This window comes from Rattus norvegicus, chromosome 4 (genome assembly GCF_036323735.1).
Source record: "Rattus norvegicus strain BN/NHsdMcwi chromosome 4, GRCr8, whole genome shotgun sequence".
NCBI lineage: Eukaryota > Metazoa > Chordata > Mammalia > Rodentia > Muridae > Rattus > Rattus norvegicus.
The window spans coordinates 41002823-41021587 of record NC_086022.1 but is presented as its reverse complement, the minus strand read 5'-3'; the positions used below and the strand labels follow the sequence as shown (position 1 = coordinate 41021587).

Genomic DNA, 18765 nt, shown 5'->3' with positions numbered 1-18765 from the left:
CTATTAATGTTTACTAAACCCAGTTATAGGCCATAGTCCAAAAATCCCACCTATACAACACGATCAAGTACTGTATATATCAAAGTACTTACTATTATTTTACTACATTTCTTTTCTTAGGTGACAAGAGATCTGGAACCCCAGCACAAGTTACTGAAGATCCTACTGTAGATTCTATGCTACCCTAGCAATCTACTAAGACGGTATTTCTCAAGGGTCTGGCTACTAATTGAAACAACATGAGAAATGTGTTTTCTTAATTTTACTATAGTATAATGTATTACATCTAAGTCTAAATTTTATTTGTGGACTATGCCCTGTTTTCAGGGTTAAAACATTGGTAAAAAAAAAAAGTATGTTGTCTGGTAGTTCTTGCTGCTATTATGAAAATATTAAGCAATCTGTTTTGTTTGCTTTTGTTTTTTTTAAGACAAGGTTTCTCTATATAACCTCCCTGTCTGTCCTGGATCTTGCTGTGTGATCAGGCTGGTCTTGGACTCACAGAGATCCATCTGCCTCTGTACTGGGGTTAAAGGTGTACACCACCATGCCTAGTAAAATATTAAGTAATCTTAATTAAAACATTCTAGATGACAGAGAACTGGCTCTGCAATTAAGTACACACTGTTCTCACTACTCTTGCATGACCCACGCACCCACATCAGGCAGCTCATAGACGCCCATAACTCCAGCTCCAGTGAATCTGAAACCCTCCTCTGGATTCTGAAAACACCTGCATTCGTGTGCTCATACCCCCACAGACACAAACACATGTGCTTATTTTCAAATAATAATTAAAATATAAGTAAATTTTTAAAATTCCAATGCCTTATTTATTAAAATAAAAACATGAGCAACTATTATTCACAGGGTTGAAGTGAGTAATCTTCAAAACACACAAGATTGGGGAAAATTCTTACACTGCAGTCAACCACCCATAGACTCACAGAGAAAAAAACAACATAAATGATAGCGGCACATTTATGAGACAACTGCTCAAACTGTTGGTGACCGTGAGAGTGATTACAGTGAAAAACACCACAGGTCTGTGTGCCAGGCATCAGTGTCCTTGTCTCTCAGCTTCAGTCCTGCTTTAACATTTCCTCTGCACTGAGAGGCAGAACCCCTCAGCACTTGTCATTACCATGAGTGTTATTCTGTCATCACTATAGCAGCACTGTAACTCAAAGATACTGAGAACAGGGTAAGAAGAGTTCCCCACAGGACAGAAAGAATACATTTACTCACAGCCACATGCTCAGGCCTTAGTAGCTCACAACCCTGGCCGAGCCCTGAGATCAGTTTTCACTGCCATCTCAATAAACACACACGGCACGTGTAGTGTAGCAGACTTTAAAACAGAGCTGTAGCTCCCCCTGAAAACTGCAACAGTCACCTACTTCTAAGATACCAAGACTGGCAGATAAAGCAGAAAAGGTTTCTGGTACCAAGTTGGCTACAATTTGCTCTCGTGACAAAGTCTAAACTCCATTATCAGGAAAGAGATAATTCTTTAATTTTGGTATTCCTTCATCTGTGTGTCACCCCTAGTGATTTCTTTCTAGAATCCATTTATAACTTCGATGTACTTTGGGGCTTTAATCTTAATAACTTTTAAGTAATGATTCTTATATAAGCATTTTCATTCTTAAATTCTTATTTAATTCTTAAATATTCTTAATGATTCTAAAATTTCTTCATTTTAATCACTGTATGTTATACTCCTGAATTGAGATAAAACCTGTGTTCAAGTCTCACTGTTTACCAGACTGTGGTCTTGAGGTAACACATGATTTAAATGGTGAGAGTCTTGGGCACTATCATCATAACCCAATGCTACCATGTGCTTCTTCACAGTAACTGGGATGATGAGTGTAAAAACAAATGCAAGTACTTGAGAAATGGTCTTTCTTCTCTCCTATCCATCTACATGGCCAATTAACTCCTCTATACCCAGAAGATGGAGGAAAAGTGTTTGACTCTAAAGTCACAAATGGAAGAAAAAGAAATTCCAAAGCAGGCGTGTTATAAAGCAGGCATATGGACACGACATAATGAGGACATCAACCTTCCAGCATCGGTCTCCTTGAAAATCCCATCCTGATTAGGACACAGTTCACAGCTCGGAGACACACCACATTTACAGGCATCACAAAACCAAGGCTCAGTGGAGTTTTCAGAAGCCGAACTCATAATAGAGTCACTTTCCCCATCTACTCCATAACAACCTAAAAACGGAAAACAAATAGTTATGATTTAACAGGGTTTATTTTTTTAAACTCACTTCTGTAAAAATCAAAAAAGAAACAGAAAAAGTACAGAAAAAAATCTAAAAAATGCAATGGTTTATAAAACTGATATAAAAATAGAATTAAAATAATTTTTCAAAAATTCTTTTTTACCTTACAGCTATGACTTACATAATTCATTACAAATAAAAATAGTTAGCCCAATGTAATACAAGAGTATTATAAAAGCATATTTCAATATACTCAAGGTCATATAAGAGAATGCCAAAAAAAGGTTTTAAAGAGACTAAATTAGCACATAAGCAAAGAAATCAAAACATACTAATTTCTTCAGTATTAAATTTTAGTAACCACTGTCTTCATTGCTTATGAGTATGATTTTATAATACAAAATCATAAACTTAAAGGACTTCTAATTTTCTCATTGGTACAGTTACTGTTACCTATAGAAGAGCAATAACTAAAATCTACTAAAAAAAATCATAAAAATACACAATAAAAATAGTCAATATGCTTTCTCAATAAGCAATCCAATACTACAGGAAGGGAAATCTACTTTCTTTAGAAAATAATGTTCCTCTAAAGCAAGTTATTTCAAGGCAGATGAAATTTGAACAAAGTACACAATTACCAAGATAAGGAAGGCCCCAAGAGGCTATCAGATTTATTAACTTGGTTCTGTAAAATCAGGACAAATCACAACAGTTCTGTTTAGCTCAGGTTCAGTTCTGTTCTAAAAGTGCATGCTACACTCAGCAAACAGCTGCAGATTCTCAAACACCTACAAACATCCATGGGAATGGATTCTGAACGTCATTACCAGGATGTCCTCCTCTGTAATCTACAACACTGATACTTTCCCTGTCTCTCACGGACAGATTTCCTTAGCCCCACTGTCCCTGAAAACTAACACACTACCAGCCTTCACAGAGCATTGACCATCTGACCTACCAAGTCACCACATTTTCTGCTATAATCTCAGTATTTACTCTAAACCAAAATCCTGTCATTTTATACCAACTCTAGTTCAATCTAATTAATGACCAGATACATTTTTAAATATTTATTTTTTTTCGTTCAAAACCTGAATATAAAAAACCTATTCTTGGGGTTGGGGATTTAGCTCAGTGGTAGAATGCTTGCCTAGGAAGCGCAAGGCCCTGGGTTCAGTCCTCAGCTCTGAAAACAAACAAACAAACAAACAAACAAACAAACAAAAAACTATTCTTTAATATGGGAAAATACTGAATTTTAAAAAGTTATAAGCATAAATTCATATCATATATATTAACTATTTTCAAATGTGAGATTTAGCAAAAGTAATCTCTACAGACCACATTTCAAGAAAATATATTAAATACATTTACAACTATCTTGAATTTTATGAAGATACACATGATCCAAATTAGCAGAATTTCAATTCCTAAAATGAAACCAAATCATGTATATTCTTCTACCTTCTGGGTATGTAGCTTTGTACAAACTAACATTTTGAGGCTTGATGATCTTATTGTTAATGTGTATTTACTAACATTTATCATAAAGTCTTGATATTTAAAAGAAGCAAACAAAACACAAAAGTTGCTACAATGATCTATATTTAAAATCCTGCATTTAACAACAAAATATATGAATCGCAGAGATCAAACTCAGGATGTCAGGGTTTATAGCAGGCACCTATACCAACTGTGCCATATTGCTAATCCTGTATAACACATTTAAAAAACAAACAAACAAACATAGTGGACCTAAGGAAGTCAGAACACAAAGTTACAAGTCCTGGAAACAACTGAAAACACAGCAAACCAAGACATGTGGAATAGAGCGCATCAACTAAACAGTCTTTAAAAAAAAAAAGAAACAAGTATATCTTCAATTCTTAGAAATTGAATTAGTAAAAACAAACAATAAAAACCAAAACCAAAAAAAAAAAAAACAGGTTGAAAAAAACAAAAGAATCTATGAAACAACAGGTTCAATTTCTTTGACAATTAACAGAATTAGTAAGTTTACATTGTACACCCATGGAAGGGGCAGGACAAATTACATCTGACAACAGAGAAATACATACTAAAGAATATTTTGAAAAAATACATAATGATAAGGAAATTTCAGAAGAAATGAGCAAATATGGAAACAACTGAATGCCAAAACTGAACCAAAAAGACAGAAAATTTTTGAGCAGACCAATAAACAGCAAAATGAATCAGTAATACAAAGTCTCACAATACTGGGAAGACAGTGGATACAGGAGTGCATGTCTAGCAAGCATGAAGACCTAATACAACCTCCAGCATCCAGGCACAGCAGGTCAGCAATCAATCTCGTTGCTAGAAAGATACAGCTAGGGGCTTGCTGGCCACGTAGTCTGAGTTAGTGCACGCCAGGTTCAATGAGAAAGAGACCCTGGATTTAAAAATCGTTGGAAAGAACTAGAGAAAAACACTCAGTATAGATCTCCAGCTCACATACATACAAAGAACTATATGGCTACAGCTGAAATAAACACATATGTATACACACATATGCATGTACACACAAACTTATATACACATACACACCACACACACACATGAACAATAAAGTCTCTCAAAAAGAAAATCTAGGACTAAAAGTATCACTGACAAATTTTTACCACACTGATGTTTCTCAAACTATTCCAAAAAATAGAAAAAAAGGGAGGGGAGACAGAACTCTTTCAAATCTGTTATGTTTTTTTAATACTTTATTTTTTAAATTTGTTTTAAACTTTGTTATAGACCCAAACTCTATATACCTCAAAGGAATTAACTGTAATTAAAATAATCATTTGAAAGCTTTGGAACTTCATTTGAAATATCATACCCCCACTATCAATTTAATAGCTATGCACTTTTACCTGCATTCTGTTCTTCCTCATCACATAATGTCGCCTCTTCTTATTCATTTTTCTAAATGTTATACCATACATACACATTTCTATACAAATATTATAGCTATGATTTGTATATGGGTGAAAGCATATATGTGTTTTCTTCCTGAAATGATCTTGCTTAGTATCATACACTCTACCTATTTTCCTGCAAATTTTGTGACTTCAGTTTTAGAGCTAAATAATATTCAGTTTTATATATGTACCAGATTCTCATTGTCCATGCCATCTATCCCACTTCATGAGAATACAAGTACCTTGATACTAAAACCTGACAGAGTTATAGGAAAATCAAAAAGGAAAATAAAACAGAAAACAAAGGAAGGAAGGAAAGATGGAGGAGGGATGAACACTACAATCCAATACACCTGAACACTGATATAAAATCCTCAACAAAATATTACATAATTAAATTGAACAGTACACCAAAAAGCTGATACACCATAATCAAGTTGGTTTCATCCCAGGTATGATTCATTAAAAACACATAAACATCAACCAACTTAAAAAAAAAAAGAAAAACATCATAAAATCAATTCCAACAGATGTAAAAAAAAAAAAGAAAAAAAGAAAAAGAAAAAGAAAAAAAAGATCAACATCTCTTCATGACAAAAACTCTTAAATTAATTACACAAAAATCAAACTCAATATTATAAAGGCTATATATGACAAACCCATAGCCAATATCATACTGAATAGGGAAAAGCTGAAAGTATTTCATCTAGGATCAAAGCAGTGCTAAGAGGAAAATTCATAGCACTAAGTGCACTGGTAAAATAACTGGAGAGACCTTACACTACAAACTTAACAGTACACCTGGGTGCTCCAGAACAAAAAGAAGCAAACTTACTGCAGAGGAGTAAAAGGCAGGAAATAGTCAAACTAAGGGCTAAAATCAACCAAGTAGAAACAAAGAGAACAATGCAAAGAATGAGTCAAACGAAAGTTGGTTCTTTGAGAGAATCAACAAGATAAACCCCTAACCAAACTAACTAAAGGGCCCAGAGGCAGTATCCAAATTAACAAAATCAGAAACGAAAAGGGAGACAGAAATGGAGAAAATTCAAAATATCACCGGATCCTACTATAAAAGCCTATACTCAACAAAACTGGAAAATCTAGATGAAGTGGATAGTTTTTTAGAAAGATATTATATACCAAAGTTAATCAAGAGCAGGTATATTTTCTAAAAAGGCTCATATCCCATAAGGAAATAGAAGTCATTAAAAACCTCCCAACCAAAAAAAAGCCCAGGGCCACATGGATTTAGTTCAGAATTCTACCAGACCTTCAAAGAAGACCTGATATTAATATTCCTCAAACTATTCCATAAAATAGAAACAGAAGGAACACTACCTAATTCATTCTATGAAGCCACAATTATGCTGATGCCTAAACCACACAAGGACCCTACCAAAAACAGAACTACAGACCAATGTTGCTTATGAATATTTATACAAAATATTCAATACAATTCTTCCAGACTGAATCCAAGAACACATCAAAACCAGGATAAAGTAGGCTTCATCCCAGAGATGAAAGATTGGTGGTTCAATATGCAAAAATCCATTAATGTAATCCACCATATAAACAAACTCAAAGAAAAAAAAAATCACATGATCATCTCCTTAGATGGCAAAATACAACAACCCTTCATGTTAAAGTATTGGAGAGATCAGAAATGTAAGGCCCAAACCTAAACATAATAAAAGCAATTTACTGCAAACCAACAGTCAATATCAAATTAAACGGAGAGATACCAGAAGCAATCCCACTAAAATCAGGGAGGCAAGGATGCCTAGTCTCCCCACATCTAATCAATATAGTACGAAGTGCTAGCTAGAGGAATAAGACAACAAAAAGAGATCAAGGGGATACAAATTGGCAAAGAAGAATTAAAGGTATCACTATTTGCAGATGATATGATACTATACATTAGTGACCCCAAAATTTCTACTAGAGAACTTCTCCAGCTAATAAACAACTTCAGCAAAGTGGATGGATATAAAATTAACTCAAATAAAACAGTAGCCTTCCTTTATACAAATGATAAATAAGCTGAGAAAACAATTAGGGAAACAATTTCTTTCACAATAGCCACAGATAATATAAAATAACATGGGGTAACTAACCAAACAAGTGAAAGATCCTTATGATAAGAAATTCAAGTCTCTCAAGAAAGAAATCAAAGAACAGCTCAGAAAATCAAGAGATCTCCCATGCTCATGGATTGGCAGAATTAACAGTAAAAATGGCCATCCCACCAAAGGCAATCTACAGATTCAATGCAATCTCCATCAAAATCCCAACACAATTCTTCAAAGACTTGGAAAGAGCAAATCTCAAATACATCTGGAAAAGCAAAAGGACCCAGAAGAGCAAAAACAATTTTTCACAATAAAATAATGTCTGGGGGAATCACCATCCCTGACCTCACACTCTGCTACAGAGCAATTGAGATAAAAACTGCATAGTAATGGTACAGAGACAATTTGATCAAAGGAATAGAATTGAAGACCCAGAAATAAAACCACTCACTTATGCAAATTTGATCTTTGACAAGAAGTCAAAAATATATGATGGAAAAAAGAAAGCATCTTCAATACATGGTGCTGGTCTAACTGGATGTCTGTATGTAAAAGTTGAAAATAGACCCATATTTGTCACCATGCACAAAGCTCAAGTCCAAGTGGATCAAGGACCGCAACATAAAATCAAAAACACTGTATCCAATAAAAGAGAACGTGAGAAAGAGCCTTGAATTTATTAGCACAGAGGGAAATTTCCTAAACAGAACTCCAATGGCTGGCTCATGCTCTAAGATCAAGAACTGATAAATGGGTCCTCATGACACTCATTGGAAAGCTTCTGTAAGGCAAAAGAAACTGTCATTAGGACAAAATGGCAACAAACAGATTGGGAAAAGAGCTTCACTAACCCCACATCTGATAGAGGGCTAATATCCAAAATAACTCAAGAACCTTACAACCAACAACAACAACAAAAAAAAAAAAAAAAAAAAAAGAAAAAAAAATCTGAAACAACCCAATCAATACTAGGGTATAGAACTAAACCGAGAATTTACAATAGAGGAATCTTGATTGGCTGAAAAGTACCTAAAAGACTGAGGAAGGCAAATAAGGAGACTGGCAACGTAAAGACTACGATGGTTTGAAGGAGAATGGTTCCTATAGACTCTTATCTTTGAATATGTGGTCCTCAGTTGGTAGAACTGCTTAAAAGAATTAGGAGGTGTGTCTTGCTATAGGATCTGTGTCACTGGGGTAGGTAGGCTCTGCTGTCTCTGTCTGTGTTTCGGCTTCATACTGCAGATTTGAGCCCGCAGTTATTGTTCCAACTCCATGCTTGCTTGCCTGCTGCCATGCTCACACCATGATGGTCATGGCATCACTCTCTGAAACTATAAGACCCCATATTAAATGCTTTCATCTCTAACTTGCCTTAGTTATGGTTGTGGTATCTTATAATAGCAATAGAAAAGTAACTAAGACATAGAATCTGTCTTAAAACAAGAAAATAAAGTTAAATGAACCATAGCACTACTGAATGGAAGAAAGCTTACTAAGGCAGTGTGAAGTCCTGGTTTCAATTCTTAGTACGAAGAAACAACAAGAGAAAATAAATAGGATAGAAAAAAATGTTCCTTCTGAATTTTAAATGGTAGTATTCCTTGGTGGGCTCAGGTCTGAAGCTATAGTAAAAGTTTGGTTTTAGCCAAATTCCAGATGGAATCTTTAATCCCAAAGCTTAAGATGTGGGAAGCCAGTAAATCAGGGGTTTACAGCTAGTCTCAACTACATGGACTTCAAAAGCAACAGGGGCTATACTTCTTTTTTTTTTTAATACATGGTATATTTTTCCATCTTTATTAAATTGGGTATTTTTCATTTACATTTCTTTTTTTTTTTTAATTAACTTGAGTATTTCTTATATACATTTCGAGTGTTATTCCCTTTCCCGGTTTCCAGGCAAACATCCCACTAATCCCTCCCCCTCCCCTTCTTTATGGGTGTTCCCCTCCCCACGCTCCCCCCATTGCCGCCCTCCCCCCAACAGTCTAGTTCACTGGGGGTTCGACCCAGGGCTTCCCCTTCCACTGGTGCTCTTACTAGGATATTCATTGCTACCTATGAGGTCAGAGTCCAGGGTCAGTCCATGTATAGTCTTTAGGTAGTGGCTTAGTCCCTGGAAGCTCTGGTTGCTTGGCATTGTTGTTCATATGGGGTCTCGAGCCCCTTCAAGCTCTTCCAGTTCTTTCTCTAATTCCTTCAATGGGGGTCCTATTCTCAGTTCAGTGGTTTGCTGCTGGCATTCGCCTCTGTATTTGCTGCATTCTGGCTGTGTCTCTCAGGAGCGATCTACATCTGGCTCCTGTCGGCCTGCACTTCTTTGCTTCATCCATCTTGTCTAATTGGATGGCTGTATATGCATGGGCCACATGTGGGGCAGGCTCTGAATGGGTGTTCCTTCTGTGTCTGTTTTAATCTTTGCCTCTCTATTCCCTGCCAAGGGTATTCTTGTTCCCCTTTTAAAGAAGGAGTGAAGCATTCACATTTTGATCATCCGTCTTGAGTTTCATTTGTTCTAGGCATCTAGGGTAATTCAAGCATTTGGGCTAATAGCCACTTATCAATGAGTGCATACCATGTGTGTTTTTCTGTGATTGGGTTACCTCACTCAGGATGATATTTTCTAGTTCCGACCATTTGCCTACGAATTTCATAAGGTCATTGTTTTTGATAGCTGAGTAATATTCCACTGTGTAGATGTACCACATTTTCTGTATCCATTCCTCTGTTGAAGGGCATCTGGGTTCTTTCCAGCTTCTGGCTATTATAAATAAGGCTGCGATGAACATAGTGGAGCACGTGTCTTTTTTATATGTTGGGGCATCTTGTGGGTATATGCCCAAGAGAGGTATAGCTGGATCCTCAGGCAGTTGAATGTCCAATTTTCTGAGGAACCTCCAGACTGATTTCCAGAATGGTTGTACCAGTCTGCAATCCCACCAACAATGGAGGAGTGTTCCTCTTTCTCCACATCCTCACCAGCATCTGCTGTCACCTGAGTTTTTGATCTTAGCCATTCTCACTGGTGTGAGGTGAAATCTCAGGGTTGTTTTGATTTGCATTTCCCTTATGACTAAAGATGTTGAACATTTCTTTAGGTGTTTCTCAGCCATTCGGCATTCCTCAGCTGTGAATTCTTTGTTTAGCTCTGAACCCCATTTTTAATACGGTTATTTGTCTCCCTGCGGTCTAACTTCTTGAGTTCTTTGTATATTTTGGATATAAGGCCTCTATCTGTTGTAGGATTGGTAACTAAATGGAGAGAAACTTGAAGCAATCCCACTAAAATCAGGGACTAGACAAGGCTGCCCACTCTCTCCCTACTTATTCAATATAGTTCTTGAAGTTCTAGCCAGAGCAATCAGACAACAAAAGGAGGTCAAGGGGATACAGATCAGAAAAGAAGAAGTCAAAATATCACTATTTGCAGATGATATGATAGTATATTTAAGTGATCCCAAAAGTTCCACCAGAGAACTACTAAAGCTGATAGACAACTTCAGCAAAGTGGCTGGGTATAAAATTAACTCAAATAAATCAGTAGCCTTCCTCTACACAAAAGAGAAACAAGCCAAGAGAGAAATTAGGGAAACGACACCCTTCATAATAGACCCAAATAATATAAAGTACCTCGGTGTGACTTTAAGCAAGCAAGTAAAAGATCTGTACAATAAGAACTTCAAGACTCTGAAGAAAGAAATTGAAGAAGTCCTCAGAAGATGGAAAGATCTCCCATGCTCATGAATTGGCGGGATTAATGTAGTAAAAATGGCCATTTTACCAAAAGCGATCTACAGATTCAATGCAATCCCCATCAAAATACCAATCCAATTCTTCAAAGAGTTAGACAGAACAATTTGCAAATTCATCTGGAATAACAAAAAACCCAGGATAGCTAAAATTATCCTCAACGATAAAAGGACTTCAGGGGGAATCACTATCCCTGAACTCAAGCAGTATTACAGAGCAATAGTGATAAAAACTGCATGGTATTGGTACAGAGACACACAGATAGACCAATGGAATAGAATTGAAGACCCAGAAATGAACCCACACACCTATGGGCACTTGATTTTTGATAAAGGAGCCAAAACCATCAAATGGAAAAAAGATAGCATTTTCAGCAAATGGTGCTGGTTCAACTGGAGGTCAACATGTAGAAGAATGCAGATCGATCCATGCTTATCACCCTGTACAAAGCTTAAGTCCAAGTGGATCAAGGACCTCCACATCAAACCAGATACACTCAAACTAATAGAAGAAAAACTAGGGAAGCATCTGGAACACATGGGCACTGGAAAAAATTTCCTGAACAAAACACCAATGGCTTATGCTCTAAGATCAAGAATCGACAAATGGGATCTCATAAAACTGCAAAGCTTCTGTAAGGCAAAGGACACTGTGGTTAGGACAAAATGGCAACCAACAGATTGGGAAAAGATCTTTACCAATCCTACAACAGATAGGGGCTATACTTCTTGAGAACCTGTCACAGAACAACAAAAAGAATCACAGATGTAAATCACTGAAACCTCAAAGCATCTTTAGCCCCAAAGTATAGAGTAAATGAGAAACTGTATATTCCCCCATCTCCACAGACCAGGCAAATAAACGTGATTAAGTAGTCGAGGTAAATTAAAGACAGACTGCAGGACAGTTTAGCTGCTGCCAATTTCTGATATAAGAAAATGAAGATCTAGCAATGTCAAAACTTCTTTTAAAGGGTTTCCAAATACAAAATGGGTACAAGAAAATCAGCTACAGCTAGCCAGGAACAATAATAGCCCATGCCTATAACTCCAGCACTCAGAAACTGAGGGAGGAGAATGTCTGTAAGTCTAGACTAACAAGATCCTGTCTCAAAAAAACAAAAACAAAAACAAAAAAAAACTAATAATAATAGCAGCGATTAAATGTATAAAATATTCTAGCATCAGAATGTCAGAAATTGATTCAATTTCTCAAACTATGTTCATGGCCTTAAAAAACTATATCCCTGGTCAAATGACCTATCCTGAAATATGGTCCAAAGGCTAATCTAAGAAATTACTCTCAGTGTGACAATGAAAGTCAGTGTCCTCAGCACAACAGAAGTACATCAACCATAACATCCACAGACACAAGCAAGCACCACAACACCATCATCCTTGGTCAGTGTACAAACACAGGCTACTGTTACAGCTCTCATCGTTCACACTCTCTAGATGTGCTTTAGATAAGTTTAACTACAACTAGATGAGAATAAAAGTCAGTCTTTGTACAGTTGATGTTTCTGCAACAGAATCCCTGGTATTGAAAAATGAACAACTGGAAAGGCTAGCCCATGATTTAGGCTGGTGGCTGGAGAGTCAAAATAGCATGGCACAGGAGTCATAGCCTCCATGACACTACATGACAGAGAAGTAAAGTAGCACATGTGCAAGAAACTAAACTGAGAGTCAAGCCTGCTGTACCCCTTCCAGGGCAACCATAAGGTCCCATAAGCTCTGACTCCCTATGGAGTAATAACATTCCATCGATAAAGGTGAAACCCCAGTGATGCTTACTCTTGCCAACTTGACAGGATTTAGAGTCACCACAGAAACTTATCTCTGGGTGTGTCTCTGAAGGATTTCCTAGACTAGGTTAAATTACTAAGGTAGGAAGACCCACCCCAAATGCAGATGCCGTCATTCTATGGGGTGAGTTCCAGGCTTGATAAAGAGAATGGAAGCTAAGCAGCATTCACCTTCTGTTATTGTACCATGTAACCAGCTACCTTGTATTCCTGCTAAAATATTCCCCCAACCCTCAGGCTGCACTGTATCCTCTCCAACTGGAAGCAAGCAAATTCCTCCCAGGCACTTTTCAAACCAATAAGAAAAGTAATCGATATACTTCGTAATAAGATTATCTCCCAGTAATCTCTACCTCTTAAAGGTTCCACAACCTCAATGCTACAACACCAGGGACCAGGCTTCTAATATACAAACCTCTGGAGACAGAAATCACATTCAAATTTCAAGTCCTCTCTCTGCCCACCATCACCTCTGCTACCTATTTTACTACGAAAATAAATACTCACAAACTTCCAAATGCTCCCACCATCTCATCTAACAACTTACATCTATACCCTCTTTCCCCTACAGTTATTTTGATGGCTGCTCTCATCTGCTGCATCTCTACCTCGTGTTAGAACCCACTAACCTTGTATGTAATGTCCTTGCTCCCCTGTAATTCTTACATCAGCTATCAATTCTCCCTTCCCAGTGGGTTCTTCTATAAGTACGAGAGGTAGTATGCAAAGCACACAGAGGGGAAATGGTGTGGAACTGACAAATAGGCACCAAACAATTAAGGGCTAACATAGCTAAGTTTAGGAACAAAGCCTCTAGCTCCAGTCCTAGAATCACTGCAACCCAGCCCAACAGATTTATCTGCAACATCAAAGACCCTATGCCAGAGCCAACCAAAGATTCTGAAGAATTGGAATTAAATTATTCAATTTGACTTCTAATCATTATAGATGACATAAGTTACAAACGTCTAATGTTTTAAGCTGCTATGTTCAGAGTTGAAGGGGTTTGTAACATCATAGGAAGAACAACAATATCAACCAACCAGACCACCCCCCCGCCCAAGGACTCCCAAGGACTAAAAACCACCAACCAAAGAGTACACATGGAGAGACCCATGGCTCCAGCTGCACATGTAGCAGAGGATGGCATTGTCTGCCATCAATGGGAGGGGAGGAAGGCCCTTGGTCCTGTGGAAGCTCGATGCCCCAGCATAGGGAGATGCTAGGGCCATGAGGCAAGAGTTGTAGGTTGGTATAGGAGCACCCTCCTGAGGGTAGGGGTGGGGGAGTTGGGATAGGGGGTTTGCGGAGGGGAAACCAGGAAGTAAATAAAATATCCAATAAAAAAGCTCACTATAACTAATTATATATATTTATCCATTTATTTATATATATTTGTTATATATATTTTTTCATAAAAGTATGTATAAGTTTGAAAGGATTTAAATGCAAGTTTTAAATATTAAATAGTACCTTCTATTGGCTAACTGTATTTTCTTTTCCTAATTTTAAATTTTATTTAAGAACTAAAAGTAGCAAGGTACAGTACATACTATGGTCCCAGCTATTCCAGAAGCTAAGAGGATAACTACAGTCAGCCTGACAACATAGAAATATTTCCAAAAGAGAAGAAAAACTAAGAATAACTAATAACATGAAGAAAAACATTAGCCCTTACTTCTAAAGAAATACTGTTCTTATCATAAAACATTTTAATAAGTCAATGTATATTTTATACTAAGAAAATCTGAAGAGTAATGCCTTGGTAACCAGGTCTTTCCATTCATTGCCTGCCCCCAGGGACACAGCAACAGTAGATGTAGTAACTAGCTGCCACAGTCATTCCCACTGCTGCCAGGAGTTCACATCCCCCTATAAAGGGCCAGTCCCTCCTCTCTCTGCTTTCTTTTTCCCTCCACCCTTGCTCAGAAGCAGTCTCTGTATACTCCCTCCCCAATAAACTTCCCATGTGAGATCTGTCCTCAATGGTATGACTTCATGGCATCCATGGCTTAGACCACAACAATGCCCATCACGAGGAATATGTCTGTCAGGCACAGTGTAAGGTCACAAGTCTGAAAATTCAGTACTAGGCCATCCTCTCTACTACAGAGCAAGCTCAATACAAACCTTGGGTACACAGGATCCTGATTCAAACACTCCGACAGTCACACACTCACACAGGCACGCACCCACAGACACAGACACACACCTCCCACGTATGCACAAAATAAAAAATTTCAAGAACTCAATATACATTATTTTCAATGAAATCACAATTATCATATAATAGAGTAGTAAATTTTTAAATGTTTACAAATGGAAAACAGTTTAAACTTTGAATGTCAACCAGCCATTTCTAACAGGAAAAAAACAGCAAAATTACCTTCATGAACTGTAATGCCACAATTGTCACACTGAATAATTTCGTCTGCATCTTCACTATTATCTCCAAGACAAACACAGCAAATCAGAATGTGGTCCATTTTTTGGGAACTCCAGTTTTGACTCTTCTCAAGAATCAGCGAGTCCTAATATTAAGATAAATCAGAAAAATCACACTTTAATTAAAAAGTAATTTATACACATAATTCTCATTTTGCTTCAAAATACTTTCTTGTACTTCAAATTTATGTGGCATTCTATTAGTCCTTCAAAGTGTGCTACACCACCATCCAAGGACCCTTTACACATCTTACTCTGTCGTTCCTCTGCAGGTTGCCCCTCTGTAAAGACAGAAGACACAGGCATTCAAAAAGCTCCATCTGCTTAATATTTGACCTTGGCCTTTAAACTAGGGAAAAGGGAACACTTAATCGTCAAGTAATTACCAACCCTATATACAGACTTTCAGAGTCTGAGGTGTGGTTCCTCCTATATACAGACTTTCAGAGTCTGAGGTGTGGTTCCTCCTATATACAGACTTTCAGAGTCTGAGGTGTGGTTCCTCCTATATACAGACTTTCAGAGTCTGAGGTGTGGTTCCTCCTATATACAGACTTTCAGAGTCTGAGGTGTGGTTCCTCCTATATACAGACTTTCAGAGTCTGAGGTGTGGTTCCTCCTATATACAGACTTTCAGAGTCTGAGGTGTGGTTCCTCCTATATACAGACTTTCAGAGTCTGAGGTGTGGTTCCTCCTATATACAGACTTTCAGAGTCTGAGGTGTGGTTCCTCCTATATACAGACTTTCAGAGTCTGAGGTGTGGTTCCTCCTATATACAGACTTTCAGAGTCTGAGGTGTGGTTCCTCCTATATACAGACTTTCAGAGTCTGAGGTGTGGTTCCTATACTTCCATAAAGAATCGACCTCGTAAAGACAAGACACACATATACAAAGCAGGAGGAAATAAGTAAAGATAACACGGAAGTAAGTACGCCTGTGATGTCTGAAGACTCCACACTCCAAAGTGTAAAAGGTCCAGAGTCACCCAACTACTTAGAAAGAGCCTGAATGCAGAAAACATTTACGTAGTTGCTAGAAGAGTAAGAAAATGTACTCCGTACACTTACGGCAAGAAATATCTAATGCAAACTAGTTATAAAGATAACTAGCTACTATCAATGTAAAACATAAAAGTCTTAATATCAGATGAGTAAAAAAGGATAAAATTTCAAGAAAAGAAAGCCTATCCATTTTAATTTAAACCTTTTACATTTGTGGATGTAAACTTTAATAAGGAAACAATTAATTCTGGCACAGTAGCACTCTCATACAGCTCTAGCCACATGAGAGGATAAGGCAGAAGGATAACTTGAGCCTGGGAGTTAAACACCAGTTTGGATAAAATAGCAAGGTTCCACCTCAAAAAGCAATGCACAGTCTTGTTCTATTCATATATAACACTTAACATAACAATGTGGCATATTTGTGTATTTTCACTTACAAAGCTAACCACAGTCAAAAGCAAAACTGTTGATAGTTCCATGCCACAGTTGCTAAACATATTTAATTTCATATTAGTATTTTGCTGGTTAATATTACTTTAAACTCTATCAATAATCTCAAAGGTAACACTTGGAACCATCATTTCAATAAAAACTATAAAGGATATTTTTAAATATTTTGTGGGAAGGAGGTGTATACAAGGTTGGCCTCAAACTTCTAATCCTCCTGTCTCTACTTCTCACTAGCTCTGATTACAGGCATACGCCACAACACCCACTGACAATCCTTAAAGGTCACAATAAATAATTCTCTTGATGAATTTTTATGAAAAGCATCTAAAATTAAGCTGTAAAAGAAATAAGGGAAAGCAAGAGGAGACTACCTTATAAAGTCTATCTTTCACCTGTCAAACATATAGTGTTCCCGTTTGTAAAATGACAATGACAAAATTAAAAGGGAACAGAAAGGTCATTGTAAGATTCCATGAAGTAATAAAGGTCCTCCATGCTATATTATCCACACCCTTCCTCCTCTCCTCAATACTTTCTGTACATGGTTCAAAAGAGAAAGACAGACTGACACCTAAGCATGAGGCAAGGGGTGGGATATGTTCTTTAGAACCTCAAAGGTAAGTGACAAGCTCAACTGAGCACTGATAATTCATCATCTCCTTGGTAACTCCAAACCCTTCTCATAGGCTATCATTTCTAGGCTGCTTTGGTTTTCTGCTTTGTTGAATATCACAGACTAGGAAATGACCTAGTGAAGAGGCTACCTGTGCTAATGGACTGTCAACATTTGTATGATAGAATTACATGTAAGCCTTAGAAAATGGCTTAATACAGAAAATAAGAGAATCCTGTGAATGAGAAAAAAGTGAATTTCTTGAAGTAGAAACTAAATCAATGGTCTGTCACTTCTCTGCATGTGCTGTGGCTTTTCCCCTCTGCAAAGGGAGAAAATGGAATTTTCTCTGTGTTTTCTGATTTTATTCAGAACAATGACTAAGCTATCTCCCTATGCCAATCCTCTCTACATGTATAATGCTCTAGTGCCTGTGACTGAGAAAACAGCTGTGACTGCTGATCCAGTGAGACGCTTGTTCCAACTGTATGTAAAGAAGTGGGGACAGCAGCCCTATAGTGTTCTCCTAACAGTGGGCCAGAATAGGTGGTTCAATGGGAAAAATCTAAACCAAAGTTTTGAAAACATGATCTTAGTGTCTGTTAATAGAGCAAATATGCATTACTAAGTGTGATTATAAGTGTGATTTAAGCACATTTATAATCAAAATAGTAGAGGCTAGTTTCCTATAAATTTGTTACCATATTTCTGAAGGTATATATCTTCTTCTTCAAAAAAAAAAAAAAAAAAAAAAAACTAGGCTAAAACCTTTAATCTTTTTTTTTATATTTACATATCAATTCAGTTATTTATTCCAAGTTCCCTTTGGATTATCCTATGAATCTGCATCTAGTCAGCCCAGCCCCTTGATTTTTAGAAGACAACAAGCACATTTTTCTTTTACATTGCAGAAGAATAATTTAGAGATCTGCCAGCCTTTGGTAAGCACAAATAATGAGCTAGATGGATGGGATCCCACCCTGGCGTTACCATTCCGACCACACCTGGTCCTAAATTCACTTTGTCTTTGGCTGACTTTGAACTCACGAAAATGCCTGCATTTGTATCTGCCTCTCGTTTATCTCTCTGACAAACTCTCTCAGTGAAGATGCATCTATATCTTTAGATCTGTGAAGCTCCTTATACAATTCAAAGACAGGAACAGTGTCATTCAATACCCACCAAGGCATTCCAGACCATTCCAGGCCATTCAGTATTGTAAAACCTAATCCTCAGACAGGAGGTTTTCAGGAGAAAAAAAAAAAGCATAGGAAAACAGGTAAAACCTTTTATCTTTAACAAAAAACATTAATGAAGCTTTACACAAAAATAGTTAAGTAAGTTATAGAGAGCAAAAGAAAACATCTAGAAATTAGAAAAAAAGGGGGCACTGCAATAATAATTCAATGATTGTTTCATCTTTTTTCTCCTTGGAATTTAAAG

General features: G+C 37.1%; 1 protein-coding gene across 15 annotated transcripts in view; it reads right to left on the bottom strand.

Moving 5' to 3' along the window:
- Positions 1 to 18765, bottom strand: part of Phf14 (PHD finger protein 14) — a 186147-nt gene that overhangs the window by 140456 nt on the left and 26926 nt on the right. For all 15 annotated transcript variants that reach the window (XR_010065688.1, NR_174140.1, XM_006236105.5 and 12 more), the window contains 2 exons: positions 15194 to 15338; positions 2069 to 2228 (listed from right to left, as the gene is read on the bottom strand). Coding sequence is in view for 13 of the 15 variants with exons in the window: in XM_006236105.5 (XP_006236167.1) it covers positions 2069 to 2228; positions 15194 to 15338 (305 nt within the window). In the remaining 2 variants the exon portion in view is untranslated. The remainder of the gene's footprint in view (positions 1 to 2068; positions 2229 to 15193; positions 15339 to 18765) is intronic.